This window comes from Lepidochelys kempii, chromosome 11, assembly GCF_965140265.1.
Source record: "Lepidochelys kempii isolate rLepKem1 chromosome 11, rLepKem1.hap2, whole genome shotgun sequence".
Lineage (NCBI taxonomy): Eukaryota > Metazoa > Chordata > Testudines > Cheloniidae > Lepidochelys > Lepidochelys kempii.
Window position 1 is genome coordinate 53,488,865 of NC_133266.1, and position 16,260 is coordinate 53,505,124.

General features: G+C 38.9%; 1 protein-coding gene across 3 annotated transcripts in view; it reads right to left on the reverse strand.

Moving 5' to 3' along the window:
* The window catches only part of TMEFF2 (transmembrane protein with EGF like and two follistatin like domains 2), a 172,951-nt gene that overhangs the window by 65,804 nt on the left and 90,887 nt on the right, over nucleotides 1-16,260 (reverse strand). For all 3 annotated transcript variants that reach the window (XR_012154338.1, XM_073306223.1, XM_073306224.1), the window contains exon 5: nucleotides 9,257-9,353. Coding sequence is in view for 2 of the 3 variants with exons in the window: in XM_073306223.1 (XP_073162324.1) it covers nucleotides 9,257-9,353 (97 nt within the window). In the remaining variant the exon portion in view is untranslated. The remainder of the gene's footprint in view (nucleotides 1-9,256; nucleotides 9,354-16,260) is intronic.

Sequence of the window (16,260 nt, forward strand, 5' to 3'; positions counted from 1 at the left end):
ACTTGTCATTTAGGCCTGCAAATGGTCGCAGGCTTTCAAAGGTTAGGTTTGCTCACAGAGTGCTGTAGCACCGAAAAGGTGGGAGTCAAAGGTAAAGTTTTGTTTTGTTCTTTCATGTAACCACTTTGCCTTTCCATCTAGGAGAAAAGCATTACGGCACTCCATGGGAGTTGAGGTCTGAAATATCTGCAGGGAGGCCAGTTTGCCCGCTCCCATAAAACCTGTGGAAGGGGTTAAGTGGAAGGAAATCTCTGTAAGGATCTTTTCGTAGAGTTCATCCCTGGTTGCTCCATGAATGTTGGAGCGCCCCATAAATTAATCAGTGGAGCTTGTCCTCTAAATGTCCTCCTTACAGTTCCAAGGGGAACTGCAAGAGGCCATGTACACTGGCTCTGGGTCCTGGTCTGCCCTCCCTTTCTGGCTGCCCTGGGCACACCCCTTGAAGGGGGATTCAGCACTGCTGTAGAACAGCTTTGCTCTATTTCTTTTTTCCTATGCAGTGTTGTCATAGCTGTGTTGGTCCAAGTATATTACAGAGTCAGTGTGGTAAGGTAATATCTTTTATTGGGTATTGGTGAGAGAGACAAGCTTTTGAGCTTACGCAGAGACCTGAAGAAGAGCTCTGTGTAAGATCAAACAGTAAGATATTACCTCACCCACCTTGTTTCTTGCTTTTCCCTGGTAATCTCCCTGGATTGCAGTGGGGAGTGAGGTTGCAATGGGGAATGATGTGCCCCTCCCCAATCAACTCCAGGCCATCTGCTTCCAATTTCCAGCTTGAGTTCCCACCCCTCATTCCCTGAGCAAATCCCGACTCTGAGGGGAGCCATCTGTGAGATCCCAAGAAGTGAGGGAAGCTATGCTAAAAGATGGCTGATCCTCCCCCCCTCCCCTTCCTATGTGGGGGAGGTAAAATGGAGTGTTCCTGATCTGACTCAGAATCAGTTTAAAATCCAGTCTATCTGTTTAATGAAATTTTCACAGGATTATCTTTACATTCCTCAAGGCCTTGCACTTACCATGTAGTATTTCTGTATCTGCAGTAATTACATTTTACCCTCTATAGTGGTCAGGATTGGACTGCTCTCTGGAAGAGATCTAGGAAAGATATTGCTAAAAGTCAGAGCTTGGTACAATCAATAGCCCTCAGACTGGGAGTCAGGAGACCTGGGTTCTAATGTCTGTCACTGATCTGTTGTGTTACCTTGAGCAAGTCTCTTCACCTCTGTAAGATGGGGTTAATGATCCCCCCTTCTGTAAAGTGCTTTAAGATTTATGGGTGAAAAGACCTAAACAAAGCTCAGTATTATTATTCAGCAATGGGCAGTGAATGAAACATGCGGTCTCTTTTCTCTTTATTGTCACGCAACAAGCAGGAGTTAGCTGGTTAGCATCAGGAGACTTTGTTGGATCCAGAAAGACAGCAATAAGGGGATAGGGAAGATTGATGAATGAATGAGATTTACTGTCTCATGGAGAAGTTCATCGTGCCAAGCTTAACAGATGATAAGAAAACCACACTTCTTCAGGACCAAAAAATGGATCAAGTTCAAGTACAAATCTAGCTGACCTGAGTAGGCAAAAGAGATTCATTGTTACTGTGCATGTAAGGCATTGTCTGCTGGAGATGATGGGCTGGTGACAGGGTAACCATGGCGATTCTGCTTGAATAGCACCCACTTTCTTGATTCTGGTGAGGATGTGTTCAGTTTCAACTAGTTACTATCCAGAAGCGTTAAAAGAGGACGCATGGCCAAGTAAGAAGAGACTGGTTAAGTCTGTGGTAGATATGATCTAACCAGGAACAATAATACTGCATATGGGCTTTTAGCTATGGTTTGACGTTCACAGGAACACTCTTGCTGTATCAGGAAGTCTTTACCCAGGAAGGAAACAGGATTGTCTAACATTTAGGAGGAAGGCAAGGGAGGAGAATAGCTGTGCTTCTGTCCAGTACCAGGCAGGAAACATGTTACTCCATCTTGCAGTGGTTTGCAAACAGTAGAGAGCAACCATATTCTACTGTCCATGTTAATTCTTGTCATGCTTATATTTAATGCCCTTTTTAAAAAAGTGGCTGAGTTTTGTGAATGAAACTGTGGCCTTCCTGCTCCCTCATGGAGGCGTGAATGAACTTCAACCTTCCACCAACGGTGTACTTTTAAGTTAATAATTTAACATAAAGCAGGATGGGGGAGATGGAGCATGTTATTGGGATGTTTGGCAGAAAATGGGGCAGTGCTCTCCCAGCTTTTTACAGACATTTATTCTCAGCTGCTCTATTTAGCCAACCCATGTATTTCTGAATGACAAAGTTGCATTCCTGCTTTCTTAAACATACTTACATAAAACTCTATAACACAATCTATTTATTGCTAAAATGCTAGTAGGAAATTGGAAAAGGTATAAATATGATTCATTGCTTGTGATCTCCTGCCCCCTGAAGGTACTATAATGCTCCAAATCCTGTTCAGTTCACAGCATCATAAAACTGAAGCAATAAATGTCACTTCTTTCTTGATTGCACATTAGGCCAATTGGCTTTTTATTGCAACTAAATAAGCCGTCATCAAGGCACCAGTCAGTTTACTGCTAGGGCATGACTCTGGCTAAATGCAGGGCATGTGGGGTGTGGAGAGCTTTTTTAAAAAGTAAAAAATAGGTGAAAAAATGCATTACTGTCCAAGGTCCCTATGCTTGTTCTTTCATGCTGTAATGCCCTGATGTACACAGAAGATTGTGTGTCAATGCTCATTAATATTTGATGTGTGTTCTCATATTATCCTTTCTGTGCACTTTCACAATCTTGTGAGGCAAGTTTGTCCTAGACACAGAGTTACATAACAAAGTGGGGGCTTCAGCTTTGTACAATCAGCACAGAGCTCTGCCCTTACAAAGCCAAAACGGATCCTTTTGTTTATGTTGCACAAAAAGGCAGATGTCGGGCCTGGTCTTTTCCATGCCCTATGATACATTCAGAGTACAAAACAGACTGCCAAAACAATTTTTTAAAAAATGTTAGTAAAGGTTTGCAGTAAGCCATTTGATAGATATTTTGCTACCTAGGATCAAAAAGCTGAGTCATTGTTTGATACAGAGTCTTAATAGAGGAGTAAGAAAATGTGCACCGTGTGCCCAGTTTAACAGGAGAACGGAAACGGATTCTTGTTGTCCCATAGACTACCTGTTCATTTGTGCACGGAAACTAAATCAGGGCACAGAGAAGCATGCCCATTTCCTTGCACAATGCCTGACCACATGTACACACCATTATAATGAGCGTAGCTCAGCTGCCATTTTGATGCAGTCCAATACGGAGATCTAAATGCCAGTAGAACTGCTCCCTTAGACACTATCCAGCTGTCTCTTGTATCATTAATGTCTCTCTCAGCCAGCACACTTTGGATGGGAAATATCAACTGTCAATACACACAAAGTGCATACCCGAAAACAAAAGGCCTCCTTGCTGGCTACAGGGTAGGGGACTCCATGTATCTTTCTCCTAGCCTTTGGGGTGGAGGAGCTGTCATTCTATCCCTCTCAATACCCCGCCCCTCTTGCCGCCTCTCCCAGACTCCTGTTTCCTCACATTCTCCCTCCCTGTTGTCTCTGTCTCCTGTTCCCCACTTGTCCCCTACATTCACCTGCCACCCATATTTTCTTTTTTTTCCTCCTTAGAGTCTGTTGAACCTCACATTCTTTTTCTCCTCCTCCACATTGACTTAGTATCCCCCCCAGCACTCTCCTTCTCTGCCACCTTCTACAAACACACATTCTTCTGTTCCTTTACTGTCTCCTGTTTAGCTCACATATGCCAAATAGGGGGCAGCCATCTTGGCTGCAGCAGTTGGGTTTGAGTCCCCATTTGAAAGCAATGGGAGACTTTAGCCACTTTGAATCGGGCAGGGGAGTATCGTGACAAGAAAATGAAACAAAAAACCCCTCTGAATGCTCATAAGCAAGTTATAGCTATTCAGAAATTGTTATTTACCTAGAAATAATCCAAGCAGTCAGTGAGCCAAATTCTAGTCTCAATTTCACCATCACAAAATAATTCCTCTACAGTCAGTGAAGTTACTCTGGATTTACGCTGCCATATTCTGCTCTCATTAACACTAGTTTCAGAGTAACAGCCGTGTTAGTCTGTATTCGCAAAAAGAAAAGGAGTACTTGTGGCACCTTAGAGACTAACCAATTTATTTGAGCATGAGCTTTCGTGAGCTACAGCTCACTTCATCGGATGCATCGGATGCTGTAGCTCACGAAAGCTCATGCTCAAATAAATTGGTTAGTCTCTAAGGTGCCACAAGTACTCCTTTTCTTTTTATTAACACTAGTGTAACTCTACCCTGACTCTAATGAAGTTACTCCATATTTACAGTGGTGTGGTGGAATTCTAGCCTCAATGAAGACAATGGCAAAACACCACCAATGACTTCAGTGGGATCAGAATTTCAACCCAGGAGGTGGCACGAACATCTGAAAAATCAAGTATGCACAACAAATCCTTTAGCTTTACTATCTAATGTTATTGCCTTGGGTTATATACAAGAACACATATTGAGCTCTTGCTATAATTTTATGTCATTTTTTGCCACAGAACCAAATGTTACAGAATCTACCTTTTGGACAAGAGATTTATGTATCAAATACAGGGTCCCATAACAGACTGTAGTGAATGATACACACAGAACAAAATGTGGTTTATGATTTATTCAGGAACATTGAAAATCATGAAATATTGTCTATATAAGAGACTTCCTCGATAGAGAAAATATTGTCAGTTTCTTTGGGGGTAGACTAAATTATTTACCAGGACATTCTAAAGTATATTGACAATAAAACAACATGAAGTATAAGTAATTCCAGACAGTCTTGGCTTCTGTTAAAACCAGGTTCATTATTATATTTTTTTAAAAGAATGTTATTAGGAAAATAAATCCTTTGACTCTGCAAGGGCAGAAGTTTGTGCAAACAAACACAATCTTCTAAAAGGAAAAATACATTTCTCTGAAGGATCATGCTAACTTAATAGATAGGAAGGGCAAAATTCTCAAAAGTCTAAAAGCTTAAGTCCCATTTTCAAAAGAGACTTTTTTAGGCACTTAGGAGCAATGAGACTTAGGATTCAAAGTCACCTACATGGTTTTGAGAATTTTAGTGGAATTGAGAAGCAAATAATTGGTCGGAACTAAAACAGTATACAATGTAAAACAAAACAATTTTGCCAGATGTGGTACCAAGTTCCCAGTGTTCAAAAAGTTACATGTCCAGGATTCTGGACAGACAGTGCATGCTGAAGACAATGCTGCTGCATCCTAATTGCTATTTTTATCCATGCTAGCTAGATTAAAGCTACCGTGAGTATATCTACACTATATCCCACCTTAGATTGCAGTGTAAACATACCTTTTGTGGACCACCATAAACTTTTGCAGAAGTGAAGTTTCTACATTGAGCTAACTCTCCATTACTTAATACCTTTTTGCAAGTATATCTGACAATGAACGAATACCTAATTTCTCTCTGAGGAGCAAGAAAAAACAACATGAAGCATTATAACCTCACAGTACTATAAAATGCACAGGGTACTGCAGATGCGAAAGAAGGTGGTTGCTTCTGAATCCAGTACAAGTAGATCACACATAGTTATTACACACACTGCTGAACATGAAGCAGCCAATACCCCTGTAATGTATGTGGGCTTTCAAACTACCTTTTAGTACCATATACGAAAATCAGTAGTACATCTTTTTTTTAGATCCTCTGGTTGAGACCAACTGATTGAAGAGGGAAGGGACCCAGTGCTGACTGACCTAATTGCTATGTGGATTGGGAAGCTGGCAAAATCAGATATTAGTTTCCTTTATGTTTTCCTTCTTTACTATAATAAAGATAAATATTGATTTATTGAGTGCTATTGATTTTAGGGGTAGTTGCTATTAACAGTTGCATCAGATTTGTACAAGTATGCAGTTTATTTGCATGAAAATGCATTTTAAACATATTGATATGTGTCTTTTGCTAACTGGTTTATTCATTTCCCATGTAGTAGAATTTACACAATGTATATTAGTGATTAGAAATGAAATATGAGATAAAGAGTTCTTTGCTTAATACCTTTAGGAAGGAGTGTATATGTTTTGGGGGAGAGGAGTTTATTTTCTGTTGTATACTTTATACATCTGTGCAAGTCTTTTAACTGTGTCTTATTCTGCACAATCTATGCACTTTGCAGTACACATGCTCACTACACTTTGATATTAAATGCAAAAGAAAAGGGTATTACTTAACCCTGGTACAACATTTTCACTTTGATTCACTTTACCAATCAGAGGTTTTCAGCTTTTAATCCTGATTTAAGAAAATACTGCAGTCCTTTCCCCATCTCTTCTGCTATAGAAATTCTGCAGATTTATAAGGTTTATTTCTATTAGTTACATCATGCCACTTAAATGGACACATCTCAGACCTCGCTTGGTATCTTTCCATACCATGACTAGCATAGTGTAGGAAGAATGCCTACTCCCTCAGTGGTCTATAAAACAAGAGATTAAGACCTGCATTTGGGTCTTTGACATGGTTGTACACTGACACTAAGCCACTTTACCAGATTAAAGAGCACTCCATTTGATATGTACTATTTATACACTAGCTGAGAGTTTAATAGTGTCGTCAAATGCTTTTTGGACAATCTCGAAAATACTTTACTCTGTTCAGAACCTTATGTTTCATTCTCCATTTTCTTTTGTATCTCTCTCAGGCGTTACACTGAGTAGCCCTGTCTTGCAAAGTCAATTACTCCTTAGCAAGCTCAGAAATACAAACCCAAAGTAAGCAACATGACATATCTGATTTACCAACAGATTGCAATCTAGTGCTAAAGAGCACGGCCACTGCCCCACTTTAAATATTCATGAAGCCTACTGGTGCAAAGTGCATTAAAAGTGGGAACAGTGCCAGTAATACACGATCCTCTTGGTGACAAGAAGATTTCACAGATTAAAAGAAGCAAGATGTTAAAGACTTCAAGCTGAATAGTCTTTGTTCTTAACACAGTAAAGATGTTCACTAATGGAATGCCAGATCTCACACACACTTACAATGGTAGAATGTAAAATGGACTAATAAGCGTGCAGAAAGCTATCTGTTTATTACAAATTTCTCCAAATTGTCCAGAAAATGGCCACACACATTCTACCAGTTTAAATAATCTGTTACAGGGCAACATGCCTCTCAACAGAATCCCAGTAGTCGGGCCATTAATAGCTCAAATGTCATACAAGTCAAAATTTTTTTTAAAAAATAGTGACAACACATAGCTCTCTTGAGCTGAGTGGCATTTGACAATGACTGACAAAAAAGAGCTAAAACAGGAAAAGGGACTGAAAAAAAGAAGACTGTAGCAATTCAGAATAATGTTAATTGTCCCTTTAAATCATTAGCATCCCAGCCACATCTGCTATCACACCTGTGCTCTCTTCTCTGATCTATTCTGACACTCTAGAAGTGTTAGGCAAGCAGCCAGCTTCATATCCACGGCTCTCTATGATCAGTTTCTACTACCAGCCTGCTTTCCTGTTACTTAGAGTGAATCAAGTACCAACCCCAGGGCTTTGGAACAGTTTCTGATTGATAGGACAAACTGAAAGTTCTAGGCTAATTTCCTCATAACAATAGTTCCCAATGCTTGCTAGTAACCATTGACCTAATTTGGACTCCACAAAGCTAATCAGTCAAGTAAGATAATTAAAGAAAGTTTGTTTCTGAGACTTGATAAAAATATCGATCAAATAATAAACTGATGTGTGTTATTCACCTAATCTGGAGCATTTATTTTTTACACACTGAATTTGTGTGTATGTATATGAAGGAATGTGATTGTCTTTGGTTCATGTCAAATTCTGAAATTCAGTCCCAGTATATTTGAAAGAAATCTAGGCTCTCAATACATAGCCTGCTTCCATTTCAGAAATATAATAATAAAAGAGGCTTACACACAGAAGACTTATTTCTTAGAAATATGTTTATCCAAAAATAAATCGGGGGTAGGAATTGGAAAACAGAGCTCTGTTGTAGCACACAAACTGTTGACTTCAAAACAACCCTTTAACAGCCTTAGCATGGTCTTTTTACTTCTGCTTTGAAATCTGGTTTACTACCTCTTACCAAATTAACTAGTAACATCCTTCTAAGTGTCCTTCCCTGCCTCCTGCACCCCAAAGCGTATTCCTCTGAAGAAAGACTGCCTGTCAATAAAGACCAGGCACTTCAGTTCCTACAGTTATGTTGTTCTTCACAGATGTTTCAAAGGAAGGGAATTAGGCTATTTTATCTGTTATGTTCCCTCAAACAAACAAAAAATGCTAGCATTACACAGAGCTTATCATGGTTAATAACGTTATCCTGTACTCAGTTATACTCCCTATCCTTCCCTTCTCTTCTACTTCAACTTAAAAGCTCACCTAAATATGAAACTATAACCACTGGACTGTGACTTCTGATATATTAATTTTAACAAAGTTTTATTTTGACACAGACATGACCAAAGCACTTCTGAATAATTGGGTGAAGGTCCTACCGGGAAACAGAAGCTTTGTGTAATACTCTTAGACAAAATCAAAATTAAGCAATTTTTTAAACTCAGTCTCGTTCCATTATTACAGACATATAATCAGGAAGAATCTTGCTTCTATTTTTCAGTGGCACAATTTCTCTTGCTAACTGGATTCAGAGCCAGTTTTTTTTTTTAAGCATAAAATCATAGGCCTTTGAAAGCTTGGCAAGATCAGATCAAAATGAGCACAAATTTATCACGTGCTTTCTCCTAGCTTACCACATCCATAAGCTTCCTTACTGAAGAGAAGCAATGTTCGTAATTTCATGCCTGACTGGTGCACAGAACACTGTGTTTGGTTGGAATCAGTTGACTAACACCATGTCTAATAACCTTCTTTGGTATTACTCCCTCCCTATTCTTTTCTTAATCTGTTCCTTTCTGTTTGTTTTATACTCTCAGTTTAGAGACAGTCTTATAGCTTTATCATGTTTGCCCTTCCAAATAAGTGCTCTCAATCCAACAGAGCATGTTTTGCAATGCCTCTATCTATGTGTAGGATGAATGGACTTTAGGCGGAGGACAAGAGAAAGGGTGTACATTATTGTTTAATATCCTCTCACATGGTGAGTCTCTGAGCTATGACACCTTTAAATAATAAGACATTAATAACAGAAGAGATGTGTAAAATTACTGTACCAAACATCCTCTGCATCTTCATCACACTCTGCCCCAAACTGGCAAATGTCACAAGTGGACGTCTCTTTTTGATTGGTTTCTCCTGAGCCTTCATTGACTGTTTGATACAAAACACAGAAGAATATCCATTAGTAAACACAAAACAACAGCAAAGTGATTCTCATCTATAGGAAAGCTAAATTTATATATTAACCTTTGATAATTTAACACAGTGGTCAAGATGGTGGCGCTCGGGTGACATCCATATTTCAAACAAGAGACTACCACAAACATTTTTCCCCTTACTGGGATAAACACCACAGACCAGAGATACATGCGCTAACTGAGAGAAGAGGAGAGGAACGGGGGAAATCAATGTATGTGCTTTCCCATTTCAACAATATTTTTTTCTCAAAATCATAATAAGGAAGGAGGCAGCAACACTGAGCTGGCAAACTCATATTAAGCTGCACTGCTTTATTCCTGGAAAAATATTAGGAATTGATTGATAATATAGCACAGTGATTTACTTTTGTCTTTTGCGGTCCGTGTAGGTGAAGATCTTGTGAGGAACCCAGGGGTGTATGCTTCCCCAAGAAATGTTTGGAAAATATCTGACTCATGGTGCTATCTGGTCTATTCCAAAGGCAAAAGATTTGTCTCTTCAGAAGTACTGTTATAAGCCCTCAGGACTAGACATCTCTGGCAGGGATGATTTAGCACTGTCCAGATTGGGGAAAGAATACCACCAGGGACAGAGAAATCAATCCACCCCTTCTTTCATTTTGCTGGCAGAATTTTCTCATGGGCCCCCTTCAGCACAGAATTGGACACGGGGATAAAAGGTAAAATTTCCAAGAGTGCCTACATAGGTGACATAGGAGTCTAAGGGCCATTGAAATTCAATTTGAAAATGTTACATTGGGCTTTGAATTCAGCCCTTAATGTCCCATAAATTACATGAAGGAACTGAGGGAAGAATATGAATGGGTAAGTTGAGAGAGGTACAAGTGGACTGATGGATAGTTTTAGGGAGAATTCTTGTGAAATGATCCAACAGAATGCTATAGATGTTTTTATAAAACAGTATAAGTACTGAGAGCTGTGGACAGGTGCTTTGTAGTAAGACACAATACATAAAGATATAACTCTTATAGTAACAGAATAATTAGCTCACACCAGATTTAAAGTAACAACTTTGATTGTCATTATCTGCATAGAAATTCTATGCTACTTACTTTTAATGTTTTCATTTTACTATTTGTTCATTCAGATTTTGTACAGTGGTGCAGATTTACTGTAGGATAAGTAACTGTAGAGATTTAGGCTCCAATCCAGTGAAGCACAGAAGCCCCCTGTATACCTTTAAGACCCACTGAAATTGATGGGATTAATCACTAGAGCTGGTCAGGAATTTTCCAGCAAAACTTCCACTTCCCGTCCACCTGCCGCCATCAAAACTTTCCGGGGGAAAGTTGGTTTCAACAAATGTTTTGGCTCAAAATCTTTTTGAAAAGTTTCTAAGTTGTCAAAAGAGCCTGTTTGTAAAGGAAAGGTATCAGTTTTCTGGTTCAAAATGACTTTTTCTTTAAAAAATCAGTTAATTATAGTACAATTTAAAAAAAAAATCCTCAATTGAAACAAAATGTTTAGAAATGACTGAAATGAAATAATTTTATTGACTGGTACCAGTTCTTCCCCCACCACATCAGATATTTGGTTTATGAAATTTTTCACAATTTTGACTTTTTTATCCCAGTTCAGGATGAGAAAATTTTTCCAGAATCTCAAAAGTTTTCATGGGACAGGAAAACCATTTTGTGCCCAGCTCTACTCATCTCATTCTGAAAGTTGCTGGAATGGTACTGTAGTACTAGAATTACACACATTTTAAGTTTGTATGGGCGGGCACCAAATTGGTTTGTCTTTCCTCCTAAAGTGGTGCAGCACAAAACGATAAATGATTCCAAATTACTGCAAAGTAGTTTTTATGAGGTAGGTATTCTAACCCCCCAAAAGAGGAAGGGTAGTTAGGGAGCTATACCTAGGTGCTAGCCTGGATTTTGGAGACTTTCTGCTCTGCCAGAAACTCGCTTTGTGACCTCGCCATTCAAGCCTAAATTTTCAAAGGGGCTAGTGATTTTTCGGTGCCCAACTTGAAACACCTTAAAAACCTGATTTTTAGAAGGGGCTTGGAAGAAAAATCAAGCTTTTTAAAGGACTGGTCTTCACTACAGGGAGATCGATGCTACTGCAGTCGATGCAGCAGGAATCAATTTAGCAGGTCTAGTGAAGACCTGCTATATGGATGGCAGAGCACTCTCTGGTCGAACCCGGTACTCCAACTCTCTGAGAAGAGTAAAGGAAGTCAACTGGAGAGCATCTCCCATCGATGCAGCGCAGTGAAGACACTGGGGTAAGTCGACCTAAGCTACATTGACTCCAGTTATATTATTTACGTAGCTGGAGTAGCATAAGTTAGGTCGACTTACCCCCGTAGTGAAGACAGGCCCAAAGTGTCTCAAGTTGAGATCCCAAAAATAGAGGCACAAAAATTACTTGCTACTTATGAAAATTTAGGCCTATTACTTGTCTTTGCTTCAGTGCCCCATCTTCTAAAATGGGGTAATAGCATATTTCTTTACCTTGCTGTGGTGTTGCGAAGATAAATACATTAAAGGTTGTGAAGCCCTCAGATACTACAATGATAGTAACCACAGAAGTACCTAAGAGAGAGAGTCTCATATGTTTTTCCTGTAGGCTTAACAAAGTCAAAGCAAACATTCATACTTTTTAGATCTGAGCTATTCTAAAGGAATTTCCCATCAAATCACTGCCTGAATCTAAATTATATTAAAAAGGAAATTTTCACCTAAGGTGACTTTTGGGATATAAAAGAAGGAAGTTAACATCAATGGGGGCTTTTTTCCTGCTTGTAGAATTGTTGTAAGTTTATTTATCTTTATACACACACAACTTCAGTTTTAAGCAATCAAGGGAAGCTGAAAAACAACAACAACAAAAGAAAGCCAACCAAGCAAACCCTGGATTTCTGCTCCAATGAGTTGTCACAGTTGAAAGAAGGGTCCAGTATGGTGTTTTGATGTTTTCTTTAAAAGCTCTGGGAAATTTAGCCTATCTAACCAAGTTTGAATTTTAATGGTAATCTATTTCTTGGAAAGGACAGTTTTTGGCAGCCAATCTTGGCAGTGGTCTTGTGGCTAAGGCACTCAACTCCAGCTCTCTTTCAGACCAGTTACAATTTCCCTGCCCCACAGATTCACCAGCTGTAAAATGGGGATAACTATACTTTGCAGTATAGTTTGTAAAGCATTTTGGGATTTCCAGGTGGAAGGCACTAAATAACAGCCAAGTATCATCTATCTCATAACTGAGCATTTGTAAACATGCCATTTGTCCCAGTTTTGGAGGGAGAGAATCTATATTTTTAGCAAAACATCTTTTGTTTTTCTATTCTGTTGCTCCAAAAATCACTTTTATTGTAATTAAAAAGGTGTGTCCTTATTTTACCTCCACATTTGGCCAGGAACTTTTCGCACTGTCTCAAGCAATTTAATAGCTATGTAAGTCATTTTTTAAACAATTCATGTAATTGAAAGGTTTAATATTTTGAATAAAAGGAGATGTTTTAGAGGGGAATATCTTCATATAAGTATAGCACAGCTCTTAATTTCTGCTAGAAATGAACAGGTAGCTCTTTTATCAAAGAAGCCATGCATTTGGCATTCCAGAGACAATGTACTAATGCACCACTGAGACTCCGAGCACCCAACCTTACACATTCCTGATTAAATGGCAATGACTTAGCCTTTCCTCATTTTTCTGCTTTCAGTGTCTACAGAGATGGCTGATCTTAATTAGAGCTATGCAAATAATGGACTTTGCAGCTGGCTGGTAATTTAATTTTGAGCCCCACTGAAAACAATTTTTTTTGAAATTTTTGTTTGACACAAAGCAAAGCTTTTCAATTAAACTTTATGCATTTTTTATATTTACAATTTTTTTAAGGAAATTGCAAAATGAAAATATTGGAATGTTTTGTTTTGAAAATGTCAAAATTAAACATTTTGATTTTTTTTTTTTTTTTTTTTTGCGGGGGGAGAAAGGGGAAGTTTTGACATGAACAATTTGGTGAAAATTAGTTATATTTGCAAAATGTTTTGGTGTTACTGAATCTACATTTTTCCAGTTTTGGCTGAAAATGTTTGCCTTGGACTATGATTCACATTTAAGATGAGTTTTCTCTCACTTTCTCTTTCCTGCTGTGCAGATGAGTGGCCTTGATAAAAGCAGACATCTCAGAAAGAGTTATTTTCTCTGTATTTCCTTCTGCTATTTAGCTTCAGGACTGGTAGATGTTCACTTTCTAAGGTGACTGCTTTTTTTTCTTTGCTGCACTAGCTAGTTTGCACTTGCCTTCGTAGCTCAACTAAACAAATCTTTACAGAGGAAAATGAATTAGACATAAGAAAAAAAAGTTTACTGCTGCACTGGAAAAAAGCTATCTTGTCTTTTAAAAGTGAGTTGCTCCTGGTAAAAATAAAAGGGCTCTTCGCTCTGCCATAACACACACAATTCTTATCTTATTAGCAAGTTTAATACAGTTGAACAATTCCAGAGGACCACGGGATAGCAATGTGGTAGGGCACTTGTCTCAGGGGAGCTTTAAAAGCCAGAGCCAGTCTCTTATTATTAATGTAATGCAGAACTGCTAAGGAGCAAGTTCCTTTTTGTGTTAGCATGATTAGCAACTTCCAGAATGCAAGTTACTGTCACACAGGAAACATGCTAACATGACTTTAACACCATCTGAAAGTCACTTCAGAGACAACCTCAATTTCCTCAGCAACAGGGATTCTTAGCTAGAGATGCACAAAACATAATTTAGACAGTCAATGGACTGTGGTAACCACTACAGCCCCTATTTTAAGCATCTGGCCCTCTTCTGGCAGCCTCACTGCACTCAGATCAGATAGCTGTGTTATCAACAGGATCTGGGTTGCTTGAATCTCACACAAGGGAGAAACCAAATTTGGAAAGATTTCATATTGTTTTTGTTGCTAAGGAAACCACTTTGTAAGCATCTACATTGTCAGCATATTTGTTTGACGTTGTGCCTGTCTGGCTTCCAGAATAATGGAAAAACCCCAACCCATTAGTGGAAACTTCAACCTTCTTTCCAAATCTCAATTTTATGTAAAAACTTTCAATTCTTTCAGTCTGTGAATACTTCTTTCAGGCACCTGCACATATAGGAAATCACACTCTGACTTTAAATATCCAACCTGCCACCGCATTATATCCCATGAGGGGTTTAACGCTCTGGCAGGTCTGATATTTAACTAAAAAGATACTAAATAGCGGTGCTTGAACTGCTAGATAAATCTTGTTAAGTATTCTTCCAAAAGGTAGATTGGTAGGTAATCAAATATGCTTTTATCTATGCCTTTTGGAAACTTGCTTCCATCCACCCCTTCACAGCAGCCACAGTGGAACTGTTAGCCCTGGAGTGGGTAGCAGAAATTCTTGACTTCAGACGCAAGGGGCCACATATTGGTTAAATGACAAAGGGAGCAAACATTCTCCTCTGATGGATAGTGCACAGGGCAGTCAGTGTCAGAGGAAAAGAGGCACGGTGGGTGACATGAAAGAGAAAGCAATTAAGTGGTAGCATCCCCCACAACCACATAGCTCTGCAGCTGTTAAGATACATTTCATATGTATAACTTTGAAAGCAGTCAGATGACCTCCAAAGAGTGGTTCCAGTTTGCAGAGGCTTATCCAGGGTAATGAAAGTTATTGCAATGCTATCCCAAGAATATTTTTAAAATATGTTGTATAAATACAACAAATACACGCATTATGAAATACTATCATAGTATAAAAATACATAAAATATATGTACTTTGCATTATTATGAAAAAAGAAAAGGAGGACTTGTGGCACCTTAGAGACTAACCAATTTATTAGAGCATAAGCTTTCGTGAGCTACAGCTCACTTCTTCAGATGCATATCGTGGAAAAGTTTCCACGATATGCATCTGAAGAAGTGAGCTGTAGCTCACGAAAGCTTATGCTCTAATAAATTGGTTAGTCTCTAAGGTGCCACAAGTCCTCCTTTTCTTTTTGCGAATACAGACTAACACGGCTGTTACTCTGAAACCTGCATTATTATGGTTACATTCCAACTTGTGTTATGAAATCTGATTTAGATTACTGTCTCTAATAACCTAAATTTTAGCTTGTTAAGTACAAAATAATGCAGTTGATTTAATATAAAACAAACCATGAGAAATTGCCTTGTCTGTCTTGGATTGGGAACCTCACTACCTTTTTGTGATTACTTGAATCACTTAGTGGTTAGGTAATACAATCATAAATATATATATTTTTTAACAATTTGCTCCTGTGCTATGGAATTCTGAAATCATGGAAGGCTAATTCCTTTAAATGGAATTGGTATTATCCTGTTAAGTATTGCCATATAGTAGGTAAGATTAGAGAGAAAGAGAGAAACAAATAGAAGAGTAAGGAAAAGACAGTGGGCATGATTGTTCTTCAGCCTATGCACTCACAGAAGACAGCCCCCCCCCACCTTATGCTACTGCACATGCTGCCTGGTTCTTGGTACTGGATACACATGGCTAAATGGGTGCTCTTTGTCTGCTGTGGGTAGATGGACTGAGAGTGGGTGGAACCTTGGTTTCACTCACTGAGGTGCTAGCCAGTGGAGCAGAGTTGGCACTGGGAAGAAGGAGGTTGTAGTAATTTGCTGTTGGTATAGACCCACAGCAAGTTACTATACCCTGAGGCAAGGGCAGGGGGTGATGCTGTGATGCTTCTTGAACGTTATCATGGGATGTGCTCTTGTGGCATACTTTAGCTTGAAAGATATTTTGGGACCGTTGCTACCACCTTTACTCATGATGATAGTACCTTTGTCATGTAGTTTTCTGACTGAACTGTTCCGCATGAACTGTGGGTGGTGGACTCTACTACTGTGA